The following is a 21,040-nucleotide window of genomic DNA, read 5'->3' as shown; positions in this document are numbered from 1 at the left end:
AGAAAAACAATTATATTTAGGGCCAGAATTTCCAATGCATGTGAAAGTGCTCATGGACTGTTTAAATCTAGCCCTTAATTAATGTTTTGAAAACATTAGAAATTTACCATCCTCCTCTGTGGAAAACCCTTGAGACTGATAGTGAGCAAGACGTGGGTCTGACTCGTTTGGTTTGTTCCACTGAGGTTTGTTCACAGGCCTGCTAGCTGAGTGACCGTGTGATTGCTGCTGTAAAGTTGAAGTCCCATGGGTCTCGCATGTCCGTGCTAACATCCTAGATCTCTGAAGTGCTACGTTGTAATCTGGAGGTTTTCTAGTTGGATGGGAAACTCCTTCCGCAAAGTCTGCAATAGGTATTCCTACATAACCAGGGGGAGTTGGAGGTGGTTCTCGATATCGACCTTCTTTTCGTGCTGCAAAAAAATAACACACTAGTATAAGAGACAGTAACTAGGGAAAATATGTTCAAAACCAAATTTGAGCAATGAGAAAAAGAAATATATCAACCAAATTGAGACCTGATCCAAATACAAACAGGATAAGATTTAAATACTATACACATATCAACATGATATCACCTTAAAACAGAAGTCATGCAAGAAACACTTTTGGTAAAACAAAGTATATACAGCATGACTGTGCTTCCATCATGCAGGCAATGGTTATACTTCGCTAAGCCTCTCACTTTTAGTACAGGACAAAATATCTTACTGTCCATTAAACTGTACATGCAGTAGAATTACGCAAATTAAGTTTCATCTCCACTAAAACCCTGAATCTGGAAGAACTTATATAAGTCAATACAATCACCCACTGAAGTCAATGGGACTGCTCACAGCACATGAAATAAAGCACATAGGTCTTTGCAGGTCCGTACCTGATATACTATACTCTGGCGCTTTTAAATACTACCAATCAAGAAAAAAAGGGAGCACTCCAAAATTCAAACAACTCAAGTCCCATCATCTCATTTAAAAAAATATGTAGACTGCCCAGATGAAGAAGCAATGGCACACATTCAGTTGTGAACCAAAATCCTTGAGTTTGAAAAAATTCCCTCTGCTTATTCAGTTTTATGCTAGCTTCTTATTAAGATGTCTTTCAGGCTGCAGAAGTTGCTATACCTGCCCCACAGGTGTTAGAAACACAAATCAGATACTGAGACAAGTAGTTTAAAAACTGTGAAATTAAGAAATTGAAAAAATTTTCAGAGGTTAAAAACCCACAGACATGAAAGCTTTAGTCAGGGAGTCTAAATCTCTTTAGAGTAACTGTTTTCGTTAGGTGCATATTAATTAAGATCTCAAGAAAATCCTTTCTAAAATCAGTCATGACATGGGACAAGAAAAATCAACAATGGGAAAAAATCTGCATTTCCCATTTACGGTCTTCCACCGATTTTGTGTCATTTACGGAATTAATTCTATCCTTCAAATTCCTCCCTAAAACACACTTCTACTGTACCATTAAACTTTTAAAAAATGATGACTAATTATTGTTTGCAGTGTTGTTGTTTCACCGTTGGTCAATTTCCTAATGTCTGTAGATAGTTTAACTCCTTAGGGAAAGGACAGCGTATGTTTGTACAGGAGTGGTTAAACTGTCAACACAGAGGATAAACAAAATGCACATACTGAAAAAGAACTTTTAGACCTCTGGTAGAGAAGACCAACAGTAGAGTATGAACTACTACAGTATGGTGTTTTTGAGTCTATATTTAGAAAGACTTCACAAGGGCACCAAGGTGGTCACTTTGACTCTTAATTATGAGATTTTAAATTACAGTGTTGACACTAAACATAGAAATATTAATAAACATGTAGCCAATGCATTCATCTAGTGTGACAGAACAGATCTGTTAAACCTTTCTATTTACAGTATTTGAAAGGAGGATGCATAAAGTCTATTTTTCTTTCTTTCTTGTAGTTCAGAGCATGGTGAATCTCATGGAAAAAGCTCCCTCAGAATTATTTAATGTGAAATTCACCATGTTAAAATAATAGGCACTAATCTCTAACATAAGGCCAACGGTATTGAATAACTGTGTTTGAACAGTGGCTCTTTTCCAAATGCAATTTAGACGGAGGGAGTGTGGACGAAATTTTAAAAAGGTTTTAAGAGTTTCTGAAACAGACTGGTATCTTAACATCTCAAATATAACTTTCTCTCCACCAATATTAAACTATTCACTATTCTTTCATCTGGCTTCTGTTAGCAATTTTCTGTGCCTTTTCCTACCTTCAATTTCATGTGTTTGTCTCTTCCGTTCCCTCCTACTCTTCTTTTTTCTCACTCTTGAAAACATAAACCATCTTGTTTTCTCTTAACCTCTTTCCTCAGTTGCCTGTTAGTGCCCAGAATCAACTCTGATGTGCTGCCACTAAACTAGCAGGTTGGTCCCACTTCACCCTACCCCCATTTGTTTCCTTGTTTTCTTTCACTTTGTCCCCACTCACATCTTGTCCCCAGGATTATATCAGTGCTCCTGTTCCTGATCCCAGTACTTCATCAGCTACATAGGACCAGTATAGAGTTAAATTGATATGCCCATGGGAAGATTAATTATGCTGCTTCTGTGGGGAAGAGCTGTGCAAGGATAATAATAATGCAGAAGCAAGTCTCTACTGATGCTGAATTGGATGGAAACGAAATGGCTGGAATTTTCAGGCTTCTCTTATATTTTTTAAATCTTTATAACCTAGATTATTGTAGAAACAGACCTCTGAGTGGCATGGTGGGAGGTTTGCTCCCTTTCTCAAGAGAAGACCTGGAAGCACATTTGTCAAGCCTGTCATTCCACATGCTAAAGAAAACTACATGACGTGAGTAGTATTAGAGATAGGCCTCAACCAAAACATCTGTTCTCTTTCATCCTTCAAGGAAATTCAAATCTGCAGATCAAACTTTGGGGGCTGGGCCCATTGCTAAGTAATATATTTTGTCTCTGAATGGAAAGGATGTTTACCATTATGCCCTAACTACATTGTCACGCTGGCAGACCAGATAGTTCTTACGCAGTGCCATCTGTTCCTTCAGGATGAGGGTAGACTGAAATGGGGGAGAGATTTGAGGGAATAAAATGGTTACAGAAACCAGCGGCCTCAGATTGGCCAAATCTATCTTGCGTAGGTAAAGAGGGTGATACCTGGACAAAAATTCAACAGAACAAAAAATATTTTAAAAAGTAACCTCACTTCCTTTAGCAAAAGGTCTGTCCTAGTGTTCCAGGTCCTTGATTTCCTAGGCACCAAAGCAAACATCTTCAAACGAGGGTATCTGAAGTTAGACATCTGAATCTGTATTTAGGCACTAAGAGTAACCCAATTTTCAGATTTCAGAGTAGCAGCCGTGTTAGTCTGTATTCGCAAAAAGAAAAGGAGTACTTGTGGCACCTTAGAGACTAACAAATTTATTAGAGCATAAGCTTTCGTGAGCTACAGCTCACTTCATCGGATGCATCCGATGAAGTGAGCTGTAGCTCACGAAAGCTTATGCTCTAATAAATTTGTTAGTCTCTAAGGTGCCACAAGTACTCCAATTTTCAGAGGTGATGAACATCCACAACTACCACTGAAGTCACAGAGACTTGTAGAGTACAACATTGAAAGTCAGGTCACAGTTAATGAGATCCCTGCATACAAACTTTGGTGCCTTACTCCAGTCACCCAAGCTTGAAAATGGTGACCTAAATACACTAGCATCTCAAAAAACTACCAACAGTTTAGTTGAATTCTCAATTTTATGGCACTTGGGAAGGAAGTACAAGAGGCCATATAACTCAGGAATGAGTATCTACATTACAAAATGATGCTTTTCTCAGCAGCAACCACACAACTGAAGGGCAAAATTTGAGAGAAACTACAAAGTGACTGTGCTTTTTGCTTTAAAAACAAATCAGATTAAAGTAAAATACTTGTATAGTAAATTCACATCTATATGTAAATGAACAGGATACTTTGCGGTAAACAAAATATAACTTACCAATAAGCCCCTTTGCACTACTTGATGATACAGTTATATGAGAGGACATGGGAGCTGGCTTTGACTCCTCTGCTGTTACAGATGTTATGCTACTTGTTTCAGCTTCAATTGAAACATCCTTCCCACCCCGCCGCTTTATGGTACCTGTATCACCTTCCGAGTCCTCTCCCCAGTAGCCTGTTGAGGATGCCCAGCTTGCTCTGGACTGTGCTTGATCAAGGCCCTCCCTACCTTGACTCTGCCTGCCATATTTTGTGCCATGATCGGGGAACATCATCTGGTCCATAAGACTGCCTGAGGCCCATAATCCTGCCCCATCGCCTGAACTATCGAAATGAACATGTCCAAAAGGAAGAGTCTCCCAGCTTCTCTGGTGTTGTATTGTCTGTATGTTGTCATGAGAACCGCTTGAGCAAGAAGTCCAGCTGCCACGGCCACTGTCTGCAGCATCAAGTGAAGCGCGATCCCCCTGATCCTGTGATAGCTCTTCTGTACTGGGAGAAGCAAGCACAGTTGCTCCAGCATACAAGCCTCTATTCTCCGACAATGGTGCATATGAACTAGATGTAAAAGACAGAAAGAAAGGAAGATAAATTTTACAATGATATCATAAGTGATAATCAGCAAATCAGAACTGTGAAACATTCATTGCTTTACAAGCCAAGAGAATTTGATAGCTAATGAAAAACACAGTTGATACAAGTATCATCTACAGCACAGATCCTATATCCAAAGTTTAATGTAATCAGAACTAACTAATGACTTGGTCAATTTTGAGAACATGGGATTCTTTTTGTAAGGCTATCCTTGACAACAAAGCATGTCAGCAGTTACTAAAAAAGATATTGATGAAAATGTGACATATTTTGGGATTCAGTTGAAAGGTTTCCATCTGTAAAATAAGGATAATACTGTACTTAAGACACTTCTTGTCACAACACTAGCCTGCCACAGAGGTGAGGATCTAGAAGGAGAGAGAGGGGAATTTTTGTCTCACAAAAGGGAGGAAATTTCTACAACAAATGCAGAAGAGAGTTTTTTTAAAAAAATATATATACAATTCCTACCCTAAGCTGTATTGATCTGGTTCAATCATGGCTCTTCTATCAATTCTCCCCACACCAAGATTAGTCTCCACAATGCTGACAGAATGCCTCTGTCTCCTCTCATCATGCAGTGAGACTGGCATGGAGTCAAATGAAGAATTGCTGACAATACTAGATCTGGAAGAAATTTCACTGTGACCAGAATCTGAAAAGTTATCCACCGTGCCACTAGGAGCCAAAGTATAACCTGCATAAGGACCAGAACAACATTAAATAGACATTCTAAATTTATAATCAAAAGACTTAAAGATAAGTTCAAGCATTAGCATAGATATTCAATATCAGTACTATTGGAGCAAATATAATTATGGACACACTTCATCAAGAAGAGCAGTACTGTATGCAACAAAAATATGCAACAAGACCATCATTCAAATGCGGCTGTTTTATTTCTGAATGTAGGTTTAAAGATCAGTGGCAACATGAAATATTTGTATTTAGAAGTCTTTACAAAATTACTGCCAAATTTATCACTTCCTGGCATTTTTGGATCTCTAGAATTATATTAAAACATTTCCCTTTGTAGGACTTAATACCCAGTCTTGAAGAATTGTTTATGTCTATGCATGTTAACACAGACTATAGGGGGCTTGGAACATAGGAACTGCCATGCTGGATGAGGCCAGTGGCCCATGTAGTCCAGAATCCTGTTTTCAACAGTGGGCCACTCAGGGAAAGGTGCAAAATACCTTACAGTGTTACCCTCTGTCCCTAGAGAAAGTTTCCTTCTAACTGCCAATAGTTAAAGTTTGCCTTTAGTTCTGAAGTATGAGAAATTATATTCCTTCCAAACCTTTAAGTATTTGCTATAACAACTCTGGAAATACATGTTATCTGTAAAATCTCTTACCTTCTTTGAATTCTGCTATGCTTTTGGCCTCAGTTATATCTGTAACACATTCCACAAGCTAGTTGTGAAAAATTATTTCATTTTACCAGTTTTGAATTTACCAGCTTTCAAGTTCATATTATGAAACAAGGTGAACAGAAGATCATAATCTACCCTCTCTTATAAAAGTTATTTTTTATCCTATCCCTTTTTATTCATCTCCTTTGTCAGGTAACCAATCCTAATCTTTATGATCTCTCTTCATAGGAGAGTTTTTGCTTTCTCTTAATCATTCCCCTCACCCTCGGCTAAACCCCCTTCCATAATTCTTTCATAACCTTTTTGGAGGTGGGGTGACCAGAACTGAACACGCTATTTTAGATGAGAATTTTACACTGAGTTAGATAATGTCATTAAAGTATTTTCCTTATTCTCAATCCCATCTCTTGGTCCCATTCTAACATTTGGTTTACTTTCTTCACCACTGCCTGTATTTCCTTTGGACAAAAGAAGTAAAAACAAAGCAAGTGTTTTGGAAACACCACCATTTAAAAATGTGCTTGCGGATTTCTGTTTGATGACAGAAGGTAAACAATTGTTGAGCACCTAATTCTGCTGTTTAAAATTAATTCCAATGTATATGTGTACAGTATAGAGAAGGCAAACTAACAACTTCTGCTCTCTGTCTCATATCACAATGAAATTAAGCATTTGACAACATTTGGAAAAATTCAACAGTGGCAAATTCAAAACTGATAATAGGAAATACTTTTTCACACAGTGTGGAACTCACGTGTGGAACTCATTGCCACAGGAAGTAACTGAGGCCAGGAAAGTGGCAAGAATTAAAAAGGGATTTGACATTTCTTATATAACAGAATATTCAACAGTGTAACAGAGTTACAATAATTAATGCTAACAGAAATTTTGGATGGGATATTAAAGTCTCAGACTTCAGGGTTTAAACCAATCTCTAACAGAGATCAGAATGAGATCTATGTGGGGAAGCAGATTATTTCATATGTACGTACTGCTGGTTTCTTAAAGGTTCCTCTGATGCTTCTGGTAATGGCCACTGACGAGACAGAATACTGGATCACATGAACCTTAGATCTGATAGCATGGCAATTCCTACATTCCTATGTATCATTCATCTGATCTTCACTATCTATCTTACCCAAACAAGTTTCCAACGTATGCTCCACTTATGGGAGGTGCTACAAGAGTCAGTCGCTCCAAGACAAAGTCATTTACTTTAGCATGCTCCCACATTTTGAGCAACAGAGTCAAGAATACTTCGGCACTGGGGCCGTTTGCATGATAGCATAGAACACAGCAGACAATTCACACTTTGCATGTAGATGATTGATCACATTGCAATAATGGGCCTTGATTATAGCATGTGAGATTTGTCAGCTAAACATGAGCTGGCCATCTAATCCTTTGTTTTCAGGCAGTTAACATTTTCTAGGCTACGGCTACACTAGACATCTTACAACGGTGCAGCTGCACCAATGCAAGCTCTCTAATGCAGATGCTCTGATGGGAGAGAGCTCACCCATTGACTTAATTAATCCACCCCCAACAAGAGGCTGTAGTTATGTTGGCGGGAGAAGCTCTCCACCAACATAGTGCTGTCCACACCAGTGCTTAGGTCAATATAACTTATGTTGCTCAAAAGGGTGGCTTACTCACATCCCTGAGGGACTTAAGTTATGCCAACATAAGTGGTAGCGTATACATAGCCTTAGAAAGCTTATCCTAAAAGCAGTTCTTTAGGAAGGTAAATTATTAAAATGTAATTTTGTGATGAATGCCCTATCAGCTATTATTTTTATCATAAAATATTTGTACTATTGTAGTGACCAGGAACCCTAGTCATTGTGCAAGGTGCTGTACAAAAAGAATTAAAAAGGTAGGTTAGAGGCCATTCAACAACATACTTTTGTATGTAAGCATGCAATTTTTATTTTTAGTTTGAAAATCACCATTAAGCTTCAAAGAGATTTCAGTGGAGCTACGCAGTTCATACTAGCTGAGGATTTGTCCCTAACACAGTCAAATCTGATTAAAGTTAAGAAAGAAAACACATTAGTTCATGGTGCCACTAAATCTTGGAAATGCTTTAAGGTTTAGAATCATTTTCATGGATTGTTTTACCAAATATACAGTACTACACTTACTCTCCATTTATCTGATCCAGATTCCTTTTTCAATAAATGCACTGGCCTTGATACAATGTGATCAAATTCATATAAATTCACACCTTGCTAAAGTCTATGAGATAAATTATGCTGAGATCTTACAAAGACTCGAGCTGATTATCAAAGGATTTTCTGCATAAGAACCTTCTCTATCTCACCCTTAGAAAAGCTCACTTCAGCAGTGCTTTTGGATATGTATTTGTACTTTTGAAGGACAGACCCCTCATCCCTTTTAAAAACACTCATTAGCCAATTGTGCTTGTGATCTTTTTCCTTTTGATTTTGTAAACCCCACCTATCCTATAGGTCCGTGGTGCATTGTTATTCTTGTTACTGTTCTCACTTCCAAGAGAAGAGGAGGAACTGGTTAGAGCCGACTGTCTGGAGCCATAATATCTCAGCTGATTGCCACTGCCACCTAACAACAGGATGAGAAAAGAGTTTAGATATCCATTTGACAGACACAGGAGAGAGTGATACCCAGATGAAATGCACACAAGTTTCAATTTCTCAGCATCACAGTGCAATTTGGTGGGAGTTATTACTATAGTGAAATCTAGAACTGTTCAAGCTCTATCACAAGACTGAGCTCTTACTGTGTGGGGCTCAACTCTGACATAGATTTTTTAATACAACTTTCTCTCATGCAGCCATTAAAATTGATTTCTATGTTATTCTGAAAAGGATAGGAGGAGAAAATGACCTCAAGGTTACCTGCGATAGGAATATGCTGTTCCATTTCTATAGTGACAATCTTTTTTTTATTTATTTTAAAAAATACAAGAAAGGCAAGTGCCTGCACTTGATCTTTTTTCTCTTAATTAACAACCAGAGCCAGTACAATGAAAAAGGAAATAGGACAGAAATTCATCAGAAGTCTTAGATCAACTTGTTTAAACTCATTTGCAGTTTTGGCCAGTCACACTGGACAGTAATCTCTACCAGTATATTTTAAGACAGTTTCTATGAAATTATTTAAAAATAACTCAGCAAAGAAAGCTTCATCGTGCAAAGCCATGTGTCAAACTTCCACCTTGATTCTTGGGATGACTAAGGTGTTTGCATAAAGGAAATGTAATGCTTCAGTGATCTAAGCCTTGAACACTCTAGGGAAAATCTTGCCATCTTGCATGGGTCCATCCAGCACAACTGCACAGCAGGCAGGAAGGATTTTAACCTTTAATTCCTTTAGAAATCAGCAGAGGGCTTGGTTATTATATCCAGTGATGCTCCAAGGTGCCACTATGAGTTCTGAGCTACTACCCATATATACTGCCTTTGGCAGAAGGCAACTGAAGGAGACATGTTTGTCTGAAGTAGCAGTAAGGAGAGTTGATTAGTGCGATGGCTCCAGGATACTCTAAACCCATCCTTTTGCGTTTTGCTAACAGGATGGCTCCTGAGCATCCACTTGGGCACTACTACTCCACTCCCCTGCCAATCCTCATGTGGCAGCATAAATAGGAAAATATTTCACCCTTAGGGCTTATCTAGACACACAGGTAGCGTGTGGCAAACTGTGGTGTAAATCTACAGTGCGCTAGTCTGCTGCACACTAAATTTCCGTATGGACCATGCTACCACACACTGAAAGGGCATTTTGACTTACTCTGCTTTGAGATGCAAGTAGATCAGTGTGCACTAGTGAACTTTTAGTTTGGTAGCAGAGTCCACATGAACAGTCAGTGTGCTGTAGATTTACACCCCAGCTTGCTGTGCACTAATTGTTCATCTAGACAAGCAATTTGTCTCCAAGATCCCCTCATAGTTATTTCTAAAGCCTGCAGGTTTCAGGAAAAGGAATGGATAGCGTTGCACATCTTATACCTTTCCTTGGAGAGGTCTGTGGTGATGTGGGAGGAGAAGACAACTGTGAAGATGCATTTGATATTGTGTCTTCAGCTTGTTTCTTGTGACGGTCCAAACTTCCTTCTTCAGACAATGAAAGAATTTTCTTTAAAGATTGTGGGGAATTAATGCCTTTAAGGAAGAATGAATGAATTTATGTATTTATTAAGCCGGAAATATATACACCTGTTAATTTTACAGTGCATTATACGGACACTGTAAAGATAAAATATTTATCTTCCTTGAGTTACTAATACCACTTTTACCAAAGCAATCACTCTATATCTGACCTATCAGTTCTCATCCTCACAGGAAACCTGCACAACACTTTCAAAAGATGAGCCTGGGAACTTAAATTCATAACTTCACTAGACACTAAAAATCATAGACTGAATAGAGACTCTGGATTTATGGCTTATTACAACTAACAACCCTTCCAGCTGCTCCCCTTCTAGCCCCTCCCCGCTTTCCTTTCCTCCCCGTCACTTCAAGGGAGTTAACAGGCCACTTCACCTTGAATGTTCCCTTGAAACGTGTTAACTACTTATGCTAAACGATCTGTTCCATCTTGTATTCAGTTGTGACACTGATTATGGCTGTGTCTATTCTAGCACTTTTACTGGTAAAACTTACATCACTCAGGGATGTGCAAAAACACACCCCTGACCAACGTAAGTTACAATGACAGAAGCACCAGTGTGGACAGCGCTATGTTGGCGGAAGACACTCTCCCGCTGATGTAGCTACCACCGCTCGTTGGGAGTGGCTTTATTATGCTCATGGGAAAGCTCTCTCCCATTGGCATAGAGTGGATACATAGGAGACCTCACAGCAGTACAACTGCGCCGCTGTAAGGTCTCTAGTGTAGATATAGCCTAAGTTTCCCAGACCTGAAGAGGAGCTCTATGTAAAACAAAAGCTTGTCTCTCTCACCAACAGAAGTTGGTTCAATAAAAAAAAAAAAATTACCTCTCCCACCTCATCTCTCTAATACCATTTTTAATAATCTAACATAAAAAATTAACTTACTCCTCTCTATTTACAGTATGTTGCTTATTTCTGTATTTTACTCAGCTTGGACAATGAAATTGGACCACTCTGTTTCAGATTCCAATTCACATCTACTAGCAAAATATTGCTGTGTCTGGGTTTCCACCTGTTCATTGAAAAGATTCCTGTAACTCATGTTCCAGAATATCTTCTCTGCAGATCTACCACCTGGGAGATGAGTACGAGGAGTACTGGGAGATCAAAACTAGAAAATGGTCGAGCTGTACAAAATCCCTCAGAGATTCCAATGTTTATTGAAAGGTTACATAACAGGACCTCAGCTGCTCTTCAGTTGCTTCGGTTATTCAAAATAGCTTAGAGTATCACCAAAGAAAGTGATGTGGGAGTCTGGGCAAGTGAACACCTGGTGGGGCAATATATTCCTAGAATAGGCTTTCTTCCTTTCTCCTTTGAGAACCGTCTCTGCACTGTCTCTAGACTTTGGGATACTAGCAGTAACAGCTCCTAGAAAAGACCTAGAGGGCAAAGACTGAAGAATTGCTCTCTTGAAACAAACATCAAGTTTGCTGATTAAAAGTGCAGATTGATCTACATGTGACAGCTTTGCACATTTCAGGGGTGGAGTTATTTTTTCAAGCATTCTACAGAATTTGCATTTGATCTAGAGGACTGCAGTGTTGCAATCAATAATCCAGAATTATTTGATTAACACAGTTTATTTGGTCCTCTAGACAGCAGAATCTACAGAACTAGACTAATTCTACATTATTTCTTGTTCATTTGGTTTTTCTAAATCCCTCTTTTGTATCTTAAACAATAGGTGTGAGAGACCCTTATAGCAGATGGAGACAGAATAGAGCAACATTTGTGGAAAATCACTCCCTGTATAAAGAGGATAACTAACGTATCCTGCTTAGAAACAAACCTGAGAACATGTTTTTAATTCAAATTAAATATGGAAAATTTCAGACAAGTTTATAACACTGCAACAGGATGCCTTACTTTAGCTGCCAGAGAGATTTGGAGAAATCAAATTATTTATAAGAAACTACCATTCTCTTGTTTCAATCTGTGGCATCCCAAACAGTGGAACTTTAGCACTGCAAAAGAAAAAGATTTGGGGGATCTTGGTGGTGAAGGGCAATTGTCAAATGAAAAAAGTTAAAAACTATAGCCCACATTTTCGAAGTGATTAGTGATTGGGGGTACTCAACTTGACATACCTTGGACAGGCCTGATTTTTTGGAGGGCAGATGCTCAAACACTTTTGAAAATCAGGCCCCTTTATGGTATCTCAGATTGATCACTCAGAAATGGAGGTAAGCGAAATCATTAGTGACTTTTGAAAATTTAAGCTCAAGGCTCTAGTGCACCAGCCAGAAGAGCAATCATCACCGGATGGAAACAAATCTACAACTGAAAAGGATAAGTCAGCCAGATCCTTTACTAGGAGAAGTTTTCTCCTTTTATCTGCTATTAGGAGGATTTATATATGCTGTCTAAACTGACAGAGGGATAACTGAGAGCACTAACTTGAATTAAATGTTACAGTATTTCACCAGTTCAAAAATACACCTGCTTGAACTATACAAAGAAACATCTAAACATTTTTAATGAAACCCACCCGCCATCTCATTTCACTTACCAAATGGTGGGAGGTCTTTGACTGGTACTTTCTTGCGAGAGGGATAGAGGGACACAGCAGGGACCTGCAATGCTTGGTTTATTTTATGCTGCTGCTGCACCTTCTGCTGAATTCCTGCCCTAGGTGCCACTGGTGACGTTTCCTGTTTCCCAGACCGTTTGTCTGCTGGATTCTTCGGTACTTTGCAATAAATGGAAGACACAACAGCAGTCTAAGTGGAAGGTTCAAAACTTCTGATTTTAATCAAAAGGAGCTCAGATACAACAATTAGGACTGCATATTTATTTAGAGAGGCAAAGGAAGGAAGAAAGCTTTAATTCCTTTAAAACACATATTGTTTTTAATTTTAAAATCTTTGCTGACCTTTACGTATAACAGAGCTCAGAAAACAGACATACAAGTGACAGGAAGATATAGCCCAGAAGTTAAGTTACATGCAGATATAAGCAGCTATTTATAATGCTTATTTAATGAAAAAGCTCACATGTGTTGGTGGCTGGCTCACACTGCAGAGACAGTGTCTGGAGGCTCTCTTCATCCATTTCCAGGTCCAAGTTGGAGAGGTACTGCTTCACTTTTCGTGCCATCTGAGCATCTTCATACAGTTTTTTGGCATTGAGAAAGGAGCTGCGACGTACCCGCTTTTTGTGTCCCCCTGTTTGTGCAACATCTAGCACTGCTGCATTTGTACTGCCCTGGCTGAGAGACCTGGAGTGAAGTGGGAAAGAGGAGGAAATATAGACTTAGTCCAGTAAAGTATCATTTCATGAACTGGAAACATGCAAAAGGTTGCATGAATGTCAGTCTATGGTCAAAGCTTACATGCCTCATTCCAGTAAGTCAAACAGCTATAATAGACAGAAGATGAGGATCAAGAAATCTATTTACTTGGTTAAAAATAATAATTTATGTATAATTAAAATAAAATAAGTTCCTGGAACCTATTCTGCTCCAACTAGGCAATCTCTCTTCTCACATCTAGAAAAGCATTCAAGATAGTTCCCTCACGTAAGTCAGCTTCTGAGAAGGTGGGAGCATTAAGAAAAGCTCATGCAGCAAGGCAACACTGATAGACAACTGTAGCTGAGTCTCCAATTTAAATACAAATTATCTAGAAAGTGTCTTCAACACAGTGTTAATCTGGGTTTATAAAAACCTCAATTTCAATAGTAATGAAGAAAAAAAAATCTTTTTCTATTCCCTAACTTGAGTATGATGAGCTTTTTGTTAAACAAATGATCAATTAGTTAATGAGGAAATAAACGTCATGCATTTCAATTTGTGTAATGTATATATGAAAGCTATTTGTGGCTTCTGATTTGTTAAGAGTAAAAAATGGAGGCTGGATTTAGAGTGAAAATATAGTTAGTTGAGCTGTAAAAATCATGGTACTTCAATTTTTAATATCAGTGGATTTCATCTTCACTCATTTATCAGGTATATGTAAATTATTTGTAAATTTTAGTTGTACAGCCATCCCCATTCTATTTTGGAATTTCCTTTCTATTACAAGCCAGACTGGATATATTAAAGTCAATTTTATTGGTGTGTTAAATCAACAACCCTTCCCCAAATTACACTCAAAAATATCTGTAAATAGTTTCACAGCTCTTGTTTTTTGACCTCAAAAGCAAAAGCACCATTGGATTAAACTTATTGTAAGTACAAAAGGGTTAAAAGAAAAATGTCAAAGCATCAGAAAATTAAAGATAGCAAGTAGAAAAACAATGCAAATGGTCAGAAAAGAATGTTTGTCTGTGTGCGTTGTCTCCAACCACTTACCCCAAACTCCTCCATTTCTTCTTCCTGCAAGTGAGAGCCATGAAGAGTGAAGCATGGGTTTAGGAAGAGATAGAGAAAGATCACAAGCTCAGAAAGAAAAGACCAGACCTCAGGACAAGCAGTACTAGAAGCCCACAAACATTAAAACAGACTTTTCTCAGGCGCACAGTTGGATATTAAAAACTCTTCTAGTTCAGATTAAGCGAGAGTGCATTATGCTGTCTCTACACAAAACCAAACAACAATCACTCCACATTCTCCTGCACCATTGATTTATGCTGAAGTTCAAATATTCCTATTTGTAGTAAACTGTGAGCAATTTAGATTGTCCTATGCATCAACATTTCATATAATAAACTTTCCTCTACTACAGTAAACAGTGAAATAGAATATCTTCATTTAGACTATGAATTGGTGGGATCTCATCACAGAATCAGGCAAATTGGCTATCAGTGGGAGAACATAAAACACTGTTCCCTCCATGGTGAGATCTATAATCACTTTCCTTTTTCAAGCTGGTTTTAAAATGTGGATACAGTACATAACTGTGATTGCCCAAAAGTGGTACAAGGTAGTGAATGAGACATCGTACATCTAAAATGCTGCAACACAACCAGTGATACAGAAGTTATACAGTCCAATCTTGCAACTGAAAACTCCCATTGACTTCTATGAGTGTTCCAGGCATGGAAAGAACAAGAGGCCCCACAGGTGGGAAGATAAAGTCTCATCTTTCATTATTTAACTTGCAATGTTTCTTTTGTTAAGGGCTGTGGAGGGGCGCTAGAGAATTACTTATTTTATTATTGATATTCAATTTTTTGTCTCAATCAACTGAAGCTCTGTTGAAGACAAACCTACCTAGTCCTGAACATTACAGCAGGATCCATGTTAACAGAAGCCATTCGACCAACATGACGAATTTCTTTTGCAATCATTCTCAGCTTCTCAAAATTGACCAAGCCTTCCACTTTTGAGTCATTTCCTATATTTAGTAAAAAGAAGACAAATAAATAGTAATGGTATCATCTACTAGGCTGCAAAATCTATTTTCTGTGGAGATAAAGAACCATGCTATTTTGCATTTACCTTCATGAAGGAATGTAAGGTCCTTTTTGATAACAGGGAAGAGAGGAATAATGGGAGGCTGTAGGTTTTGGCTGTTCAGGACATTACGATATTTTGCCATGTTCCTAGATGGATCAAACAAGTCTTGAAGATCTTGAAACAGCTTCTCATATTTGCTTGGAAGTTTTTCCCAAGTAGTGCGGAGCCTTGCAACCGGTGCCAAATTCAGGCCACTGAAAACAGTTCATTAGGGTTTGGTTTTGTTTGTTCAATTAAATACAGACTATGCAAACTTAACAGAAAGAAAACTGCAACACCCAAATATAAAACACTATACAATTTTGTGTAGCAGAAATATCATCTCCCATATCCGGCAAAGTGTTGTCATGCAGCAATATACCAATCAAGTGCAAATATTGATAAATAAAAATTGCATTTTGAAAATGTGCATTATAAAATCTATACAATACATGTTATGAAAATGTACATCTTAAAGCTATGAACTTTTATATTAACTATGACAACTGATGGAATCTATACAATGCAATATACCCAGATAAAACAGATAATGCCTGTGAATTGAGGGAAGCAATTAGGGATTATGGCTGAATTGGCACCTGCCTCCACTATTGAGGAGTTGTCTGCCCTTTATCATGTAAGTTTACAATCTATAGGTATATCTGGACTCACGATCTCTCCTGGATTCCTAGACTGTGTCAGTGACCAGGAAAGCTATTCTCCAAATCTATACCTGGTGATAGTGCTAATACCATTTCCTTTGCCACAATCCATGTGCCATGACATCTCCAGATGGATTTGCTGAAAGAGACTATACCAGGGATCAGCAACCTTTGGCACGTCGCCCATCAGGGAAATCCGCTGGCAGGCCGGGATGGTGTGTTTACCTGCAGCGTCCGCAGGTTCAGCCGATCGCAGCTCCCACTGGCCAATGGGTGATGTGGGAAGCAGTGCGGGCTGAGGGATGTGCTGGTTGCCACTTCCCACAGCCCCCATTGGCCAGGAACGGCAAACCACAGCCAGTGGGAACTGCGATCAGCCGAACCTGCAGATGCTGCAGGTAAACAACAGTGCCAGTCCACCAGCGGGTTTCCCTGATGGGCCGTGTGCCAAAGGTTGACGATCCCTGCTCTATACTTAAGGATATACAGAAGCTGCAGCTGGCTGAAAAAACCTGTGATCCACTCCCTTACTGCTGTTGGTAAAGGGAGTACTTTACACCAGAGTTCCTAACTATTCACTTCTGGCTGCAAAGGAGGTATTCATATTAATTGATAATGTCAGCTTTTGTTCAAGTTCTAGCTAACTGACAGGCTGCCTCTCACCCCATACTCTGAAGCAGGACTTAAGCTGAGATGAAGTGGCTGAACTAAGTCCCTAGATTTAAAAGCCTTAGCGGCGCTGACAGAGTCCTAGCCAGGGTCTCTGATTTTGGAGAATTTTCTTCCCCTTCTGGTCTGATGGGGTTCAAATCCACTGACCTTTAGGACAAGTGGTAGAGCTGATTTTTTTTTTTAAAACAGAGACTTTTGCATGAAAGGGTGATAACGATGTATGCCAATAGCCTTTTTTGTAGCCTGTGATATTTACATTTCTATTACTGTGGTGTTATATACTTTTATTTCTGCAACCTGAAGTATTCTGAAGGGTGCAAGAGTGTTTAAGTATGTCTTTAATACAGGTACTAGACATTTTCTACTTTTACTTTTATATTCTATTCCTATATTTAGTAAAAAGAAGACAAGTATATAGTAATGGTATCATCTACTAGGCTGCAAAATCTATTTTCTGTGGAGATAAAGAACCACGCTATTTTGCATTTACCTTCATGAAGGAATGCAAGGTCCTTTTTGATAACAAGGAAGAGAGGAATAATGGATTACTGTAGGGATTTTTTTTAAAATTAAAATACCTTAATCTGAGGAATTTTATACCAAATTTCCCCCAGCTGGATTTTCTGCACATGAAATACAAACCCCTGGAGAACAAACAACAGTAATACAGTAACCCAAATTCAAAGAACTGCATTCTTATTGCTTCTATTACTTTCTTCATAAGGTTGATAATAGCACACTCTCCCACTGGGAACAATTTTTCTTTTGTCAAGAGCCTAAACAGCTGATAGTACAAAACTACAATCAATAATATACCAAGACTCAATAAATGCAGGATACTGAGCACCTTCTATGAGGTAATGCACATCCTAACTCCCCCAAGAAAACGGGGCGAGGTCAAATAGCACTTCATGAGATGAACTCGGTATCTTGTAAGAATCAAGCACCAAGACAAAAAATACCACAAGCCACCTGCTTTTTTATAACTGCAAATTCTTTTTACTATTCACCCTCCCCTATTACCTTTCCCACAGGCACAACCACAAGAGTAGAACAAGGGTATACACAATCCTTTTGATATCCTTCCTCCATGCAGCTGCTGGACTTATTCTCATTCCTGGAGCCTCTTACATTTTTTATTTTTTTTTCCTAAGTTTGACTATATCTGACTCTGCCATCCTTCTCAAAATTCTCTTTCCTCCCATGCTACACAAATCTTTATTCCCTAATTCCTCTAGTTTCAGTTTTTATAAAGGTGGCAGAGTTCCAAGGATTATTTCAATAAACATTTTAATATCAGGATACAAGATTATTTGGGGGAAAAAATCTTTTCCTATCGTTTTAGGAGTGTCTGAAGCTGGTGGTGATAGTATTAGTCAACTCCCTTTCTGTTTAATGCAAATTTCTATTCATTTTGACGTACTACCCCTGAGTAACCTGAACTGAATTCACTGTTTAAAAAAAAAACAAAAAAACAAATCCCACACAAACCTTCCCCTATTTACCTGATAATTGCAAACATGGAGTTGAAGTTCTTGCATTCCCTGCAGTGCAGTGCTATCTTAATGAAATGTTTAATGATCTTCATTCTTTTTAGCTGGTTGGTTTCTCTTAGAATCTCAGATGCTACCCAAAATGTTTCTTGGTTTATCACCTCTTCAAACTTTTTCAAGTTAGTACAACTGGTTTTAGATTTGAGTTTAAACAGGTCGTCTATGTACTCTGTAGGTTCAATGTTACGAAACAGCTCAAAGTTTCGCATGGAGAGCTGAGCAGCCATCTCAACAGTACTAAGCTGCAGTAGGGAAATTTGACTTTCCCGCAGTAACTCCTGAGCATCTTCATCTGAACACAGTGTTTCTGTCTCCATGTTGTTTTTCAGATAATACCTGTAAAAATAAAATACCAGAAGAAAATTGATAGCTAAGATTATCATATACTAAAGAAAAGTTGCAGACTGAAATTAGTGTATATGCTCTAACTAGCTTTGAATAGTAACCTTGAATTTGAAATATTTTTGGGGAGCAAACAGACTGTCACAAGATACCCATATGCATCAGAATTCTTATTAAACTGACATAATATAAACCATAGTCTCACCTGCCACTTAGCTGTATCCTATCAGCAAGCTTGGATAGCTGATCTGGAAGCCTCCTTTGCTTGATTACACCCTCTGGAGTGACAGAGACTTCACACAAAGAATATGCATCAGGAGTAGCAGTTACAGCAAACTCTCTAATTGCCTGAATGACCACTTCCTTTGCTGTTGTGTCCTTACTAATCATAATATAACGACTTTGCTGGTCTGCCTTGAAAACCCTCAGAACTTGGTCTGGTAAGTCTGAAGAAGAAAAAACAAAACAAAAAACAAATGCAGGTCAAAGAACAATGACATGAGACACCACAGGAGTATATCTGCACAATTACTTCTGACATCAGGGTCACTGTATTTTCATTCTTCTCCCCTTTCCTCCCCTGAAATTGTTTTACAGGACATAGCTCCCAACTGATATGCATCTGGTGGGTCTAACCTGAATTTAGACCCAGAAACTTCATCTACAAGAGACCATCTCAAACCTACTAATAAGGCAGAAAGTCACAGGCCTAAGGACTCACATATGGAACCTTTAAGATATTAGATGAGTGAGACCTGCATAAGATTTTGTGAATGTAGTAGATTAATTTGGATCCACTACAGAGGGCAAATCATGCAGCTTGGAAGTCTGGGTTTCTCTGGTTGATAAAACGGAACTGCTCTGAGTCTGGATTATATGCCACTTTTAAGCAGACTCTGCATCAAGACAGCAAAAACAACTCCCCATCCCAAGTCCTTGACTCGTATACTGAGAGCCCAAAGAGTGCGTTTGTTTTGTTGCCTTAGAAAGTTTGGGATTTCTGCAAAAAGTGAACGTGTTAGTGCTGAGTTTTCCTCCCCACTACCCCAAAAATGGAACCTTTTACAGGTCAGCCGAGCAGCACCTGCAAGGAGGTGTGATTCAAATAGCTTCTTAGGAAACTGGTTCTGGAACAAACTGGGCAAGAGACTCACAACCCACATTTAAGTCTCTCTGGTTTGGGATCTTTGCATTATGATGCTGCAAAGACAAATACTTGGGTGAACATTTCTAAATGCGAGAACCTAAAATAATGAATCTAAATTCACATTTAGACACCTGAAAAGGTGTATCCATGAATTCCACTCAAGACAAAGGGAGCTAAAGGTGCGCTGCACATATGAAAATCAAGCAATTTTTTCAGGTGTCTAAATATGGATTTAGCTGATGAAGTTCAGGCAGTCAAGTTTGAAAATATTGGCCTTGCTGAGAATGATTTTCAGAAAGTTAATTGCAGAACTGTATATACAACTGTGCACTTAACTTGTGTGTTCAATCACAATTCCATGTACATACTGAAGATCCAGGTGTGTACAAATGGACAGCAAGATGGATAGATAAGGAAATGTTACTCACCTTATGCAGAAACTGGAGTTTCAGATGTGTGTTCCTATGGGCACTCCAGTTCAGATGTGCTTTGACTGGAGATTTTTGATAATACTGCCCATCCGGCCTGCACATGCACTCTACACATCCTCATGCTCTGCACTAAATATATATAGGCCTGCACTCGTAAATTGCCCTCAGTTCCTTTTCCATTGCTATGTCCCATATAAAACACTTGGAAGCAGAGGGGAAGGAGGGTGGTAGAGGAACACCCATAGGTTCACACCTCGAAGAACTCAAATTACTGCACAAGCTGTATAATCTCTTTCTTCTTCGAGTAGTGTTCCTTTGGGTGTTCCACTTCATAACAAAAGGAGAAAGCTTCAGAGTCAAGTTCAATACAGAAGACAAGACTGTTTTTCCAAAGACAACAGCTAGAAGAATAAACCATCGTGTGGTGCATGGAAAATGTATGTATTGAAGACAAAGTTGCTGCTTTGCATATCTCAAGAATGGAAATGTTTTTGAGTAATACCACAATGATGGAGAGAGAGACTGTGGAATGGGCTAATACCCTACGATAACAAGGAAGAATACATCCAGAAATCTATCTGAAGAATCTTGGGGGGAGATTCTGGACCCTTTGGACCTCTCACCAATTGATACGACAGTCTTGGAAATTTTCTAAATGGTCTGCTTCTGTCCAAATAAAAAGTCCTCATCCTCCTTATGTCCAGGGTATGGAAGGCAGCATCCTTTGTCAAGGTGTTTCTG

The 21,040-nt window shown here is 38.7% G+C and overlaps 1 protein-coding gene across 19 annotated transcripts in view; it reads right to left on the bottom strand.

Moving 5' to 3' along the window:
* The window catches only part of RAPGEF2 (Rap guanine nucleotide exchange factor 2), a 310,360-nt gene that overhangs the window by 4,321 nt on the left and 284,999 nt on the right, over positions 1-21,040 (bottom strand). For 5 of the 19 annotated variants that reach the window (XM_038399045.2, XM_038399046.2, XM_043513252.1 and 2 more), the window contains 12 exons: positions 18,927-19,167; positions 18,332-18,715; positions 15,496-15,707; positions 15,268-15,391; positions 14,407-14,430; positions 13,109-13,332; positions 12,625-12,804; positions 9,948-10,100; positions 8,416-8,538; positions 5,049-5,274; positions 3,982-4,541; positions 108-413 (listed from right to left, as the gene is read on the bottom strand). In XM_038399045.2, coding sequence (XP_038254973.1) covers positions 108-413; positions 3,982-4,541; positions 5,049-5,274; positions 8,416-8,538; positions 9,948-10,100; positions 12,625-12,804; positions 13,109-13,332; positions 14,407-14,430; positions 15,268-15,391; positions 15,496-15,707; positions 18,332-18,715; positions 18,927-19,167 — 2,757 coding nt within the window. The remainder of the gene's footprint in view (positions 1-107; positions 414-3,981; positions 4,542-5,048; positions 5,275-8,415; positions 8,539-9,947; positions 10,101-12,624; positions 12,805-13,108; positions 13,333-14,406; positions 14,431-15,267; positions 15,392-15,495; positions 15,708-18,331; positions 18,716-18,926; positions 19,168-21,040) is intronic. The other 14 variants (XM_038399050.2, XM_038399051.2, XM_038399057.2 and 11 more) reach the window with 8 other exon arrangements.

This window comes from Dermochelys coriacea, chromosome 4 (assembly GCF_009764565.3).
Source record: "Dermochelys coriacea isolate rDerCor1 chromosome 4, rDerCor1.pri.v4, whole genome shotgun sequence".
Taxonomy (NCBI): Eukaryota; Metazoa; Chordata; order Testudines; family Dermochelyidae; genus Dermochelys; species Dermochelys coriacea.
This window is presented reverse-complemented; position numbering and strand designations above follow the sequence as displayed.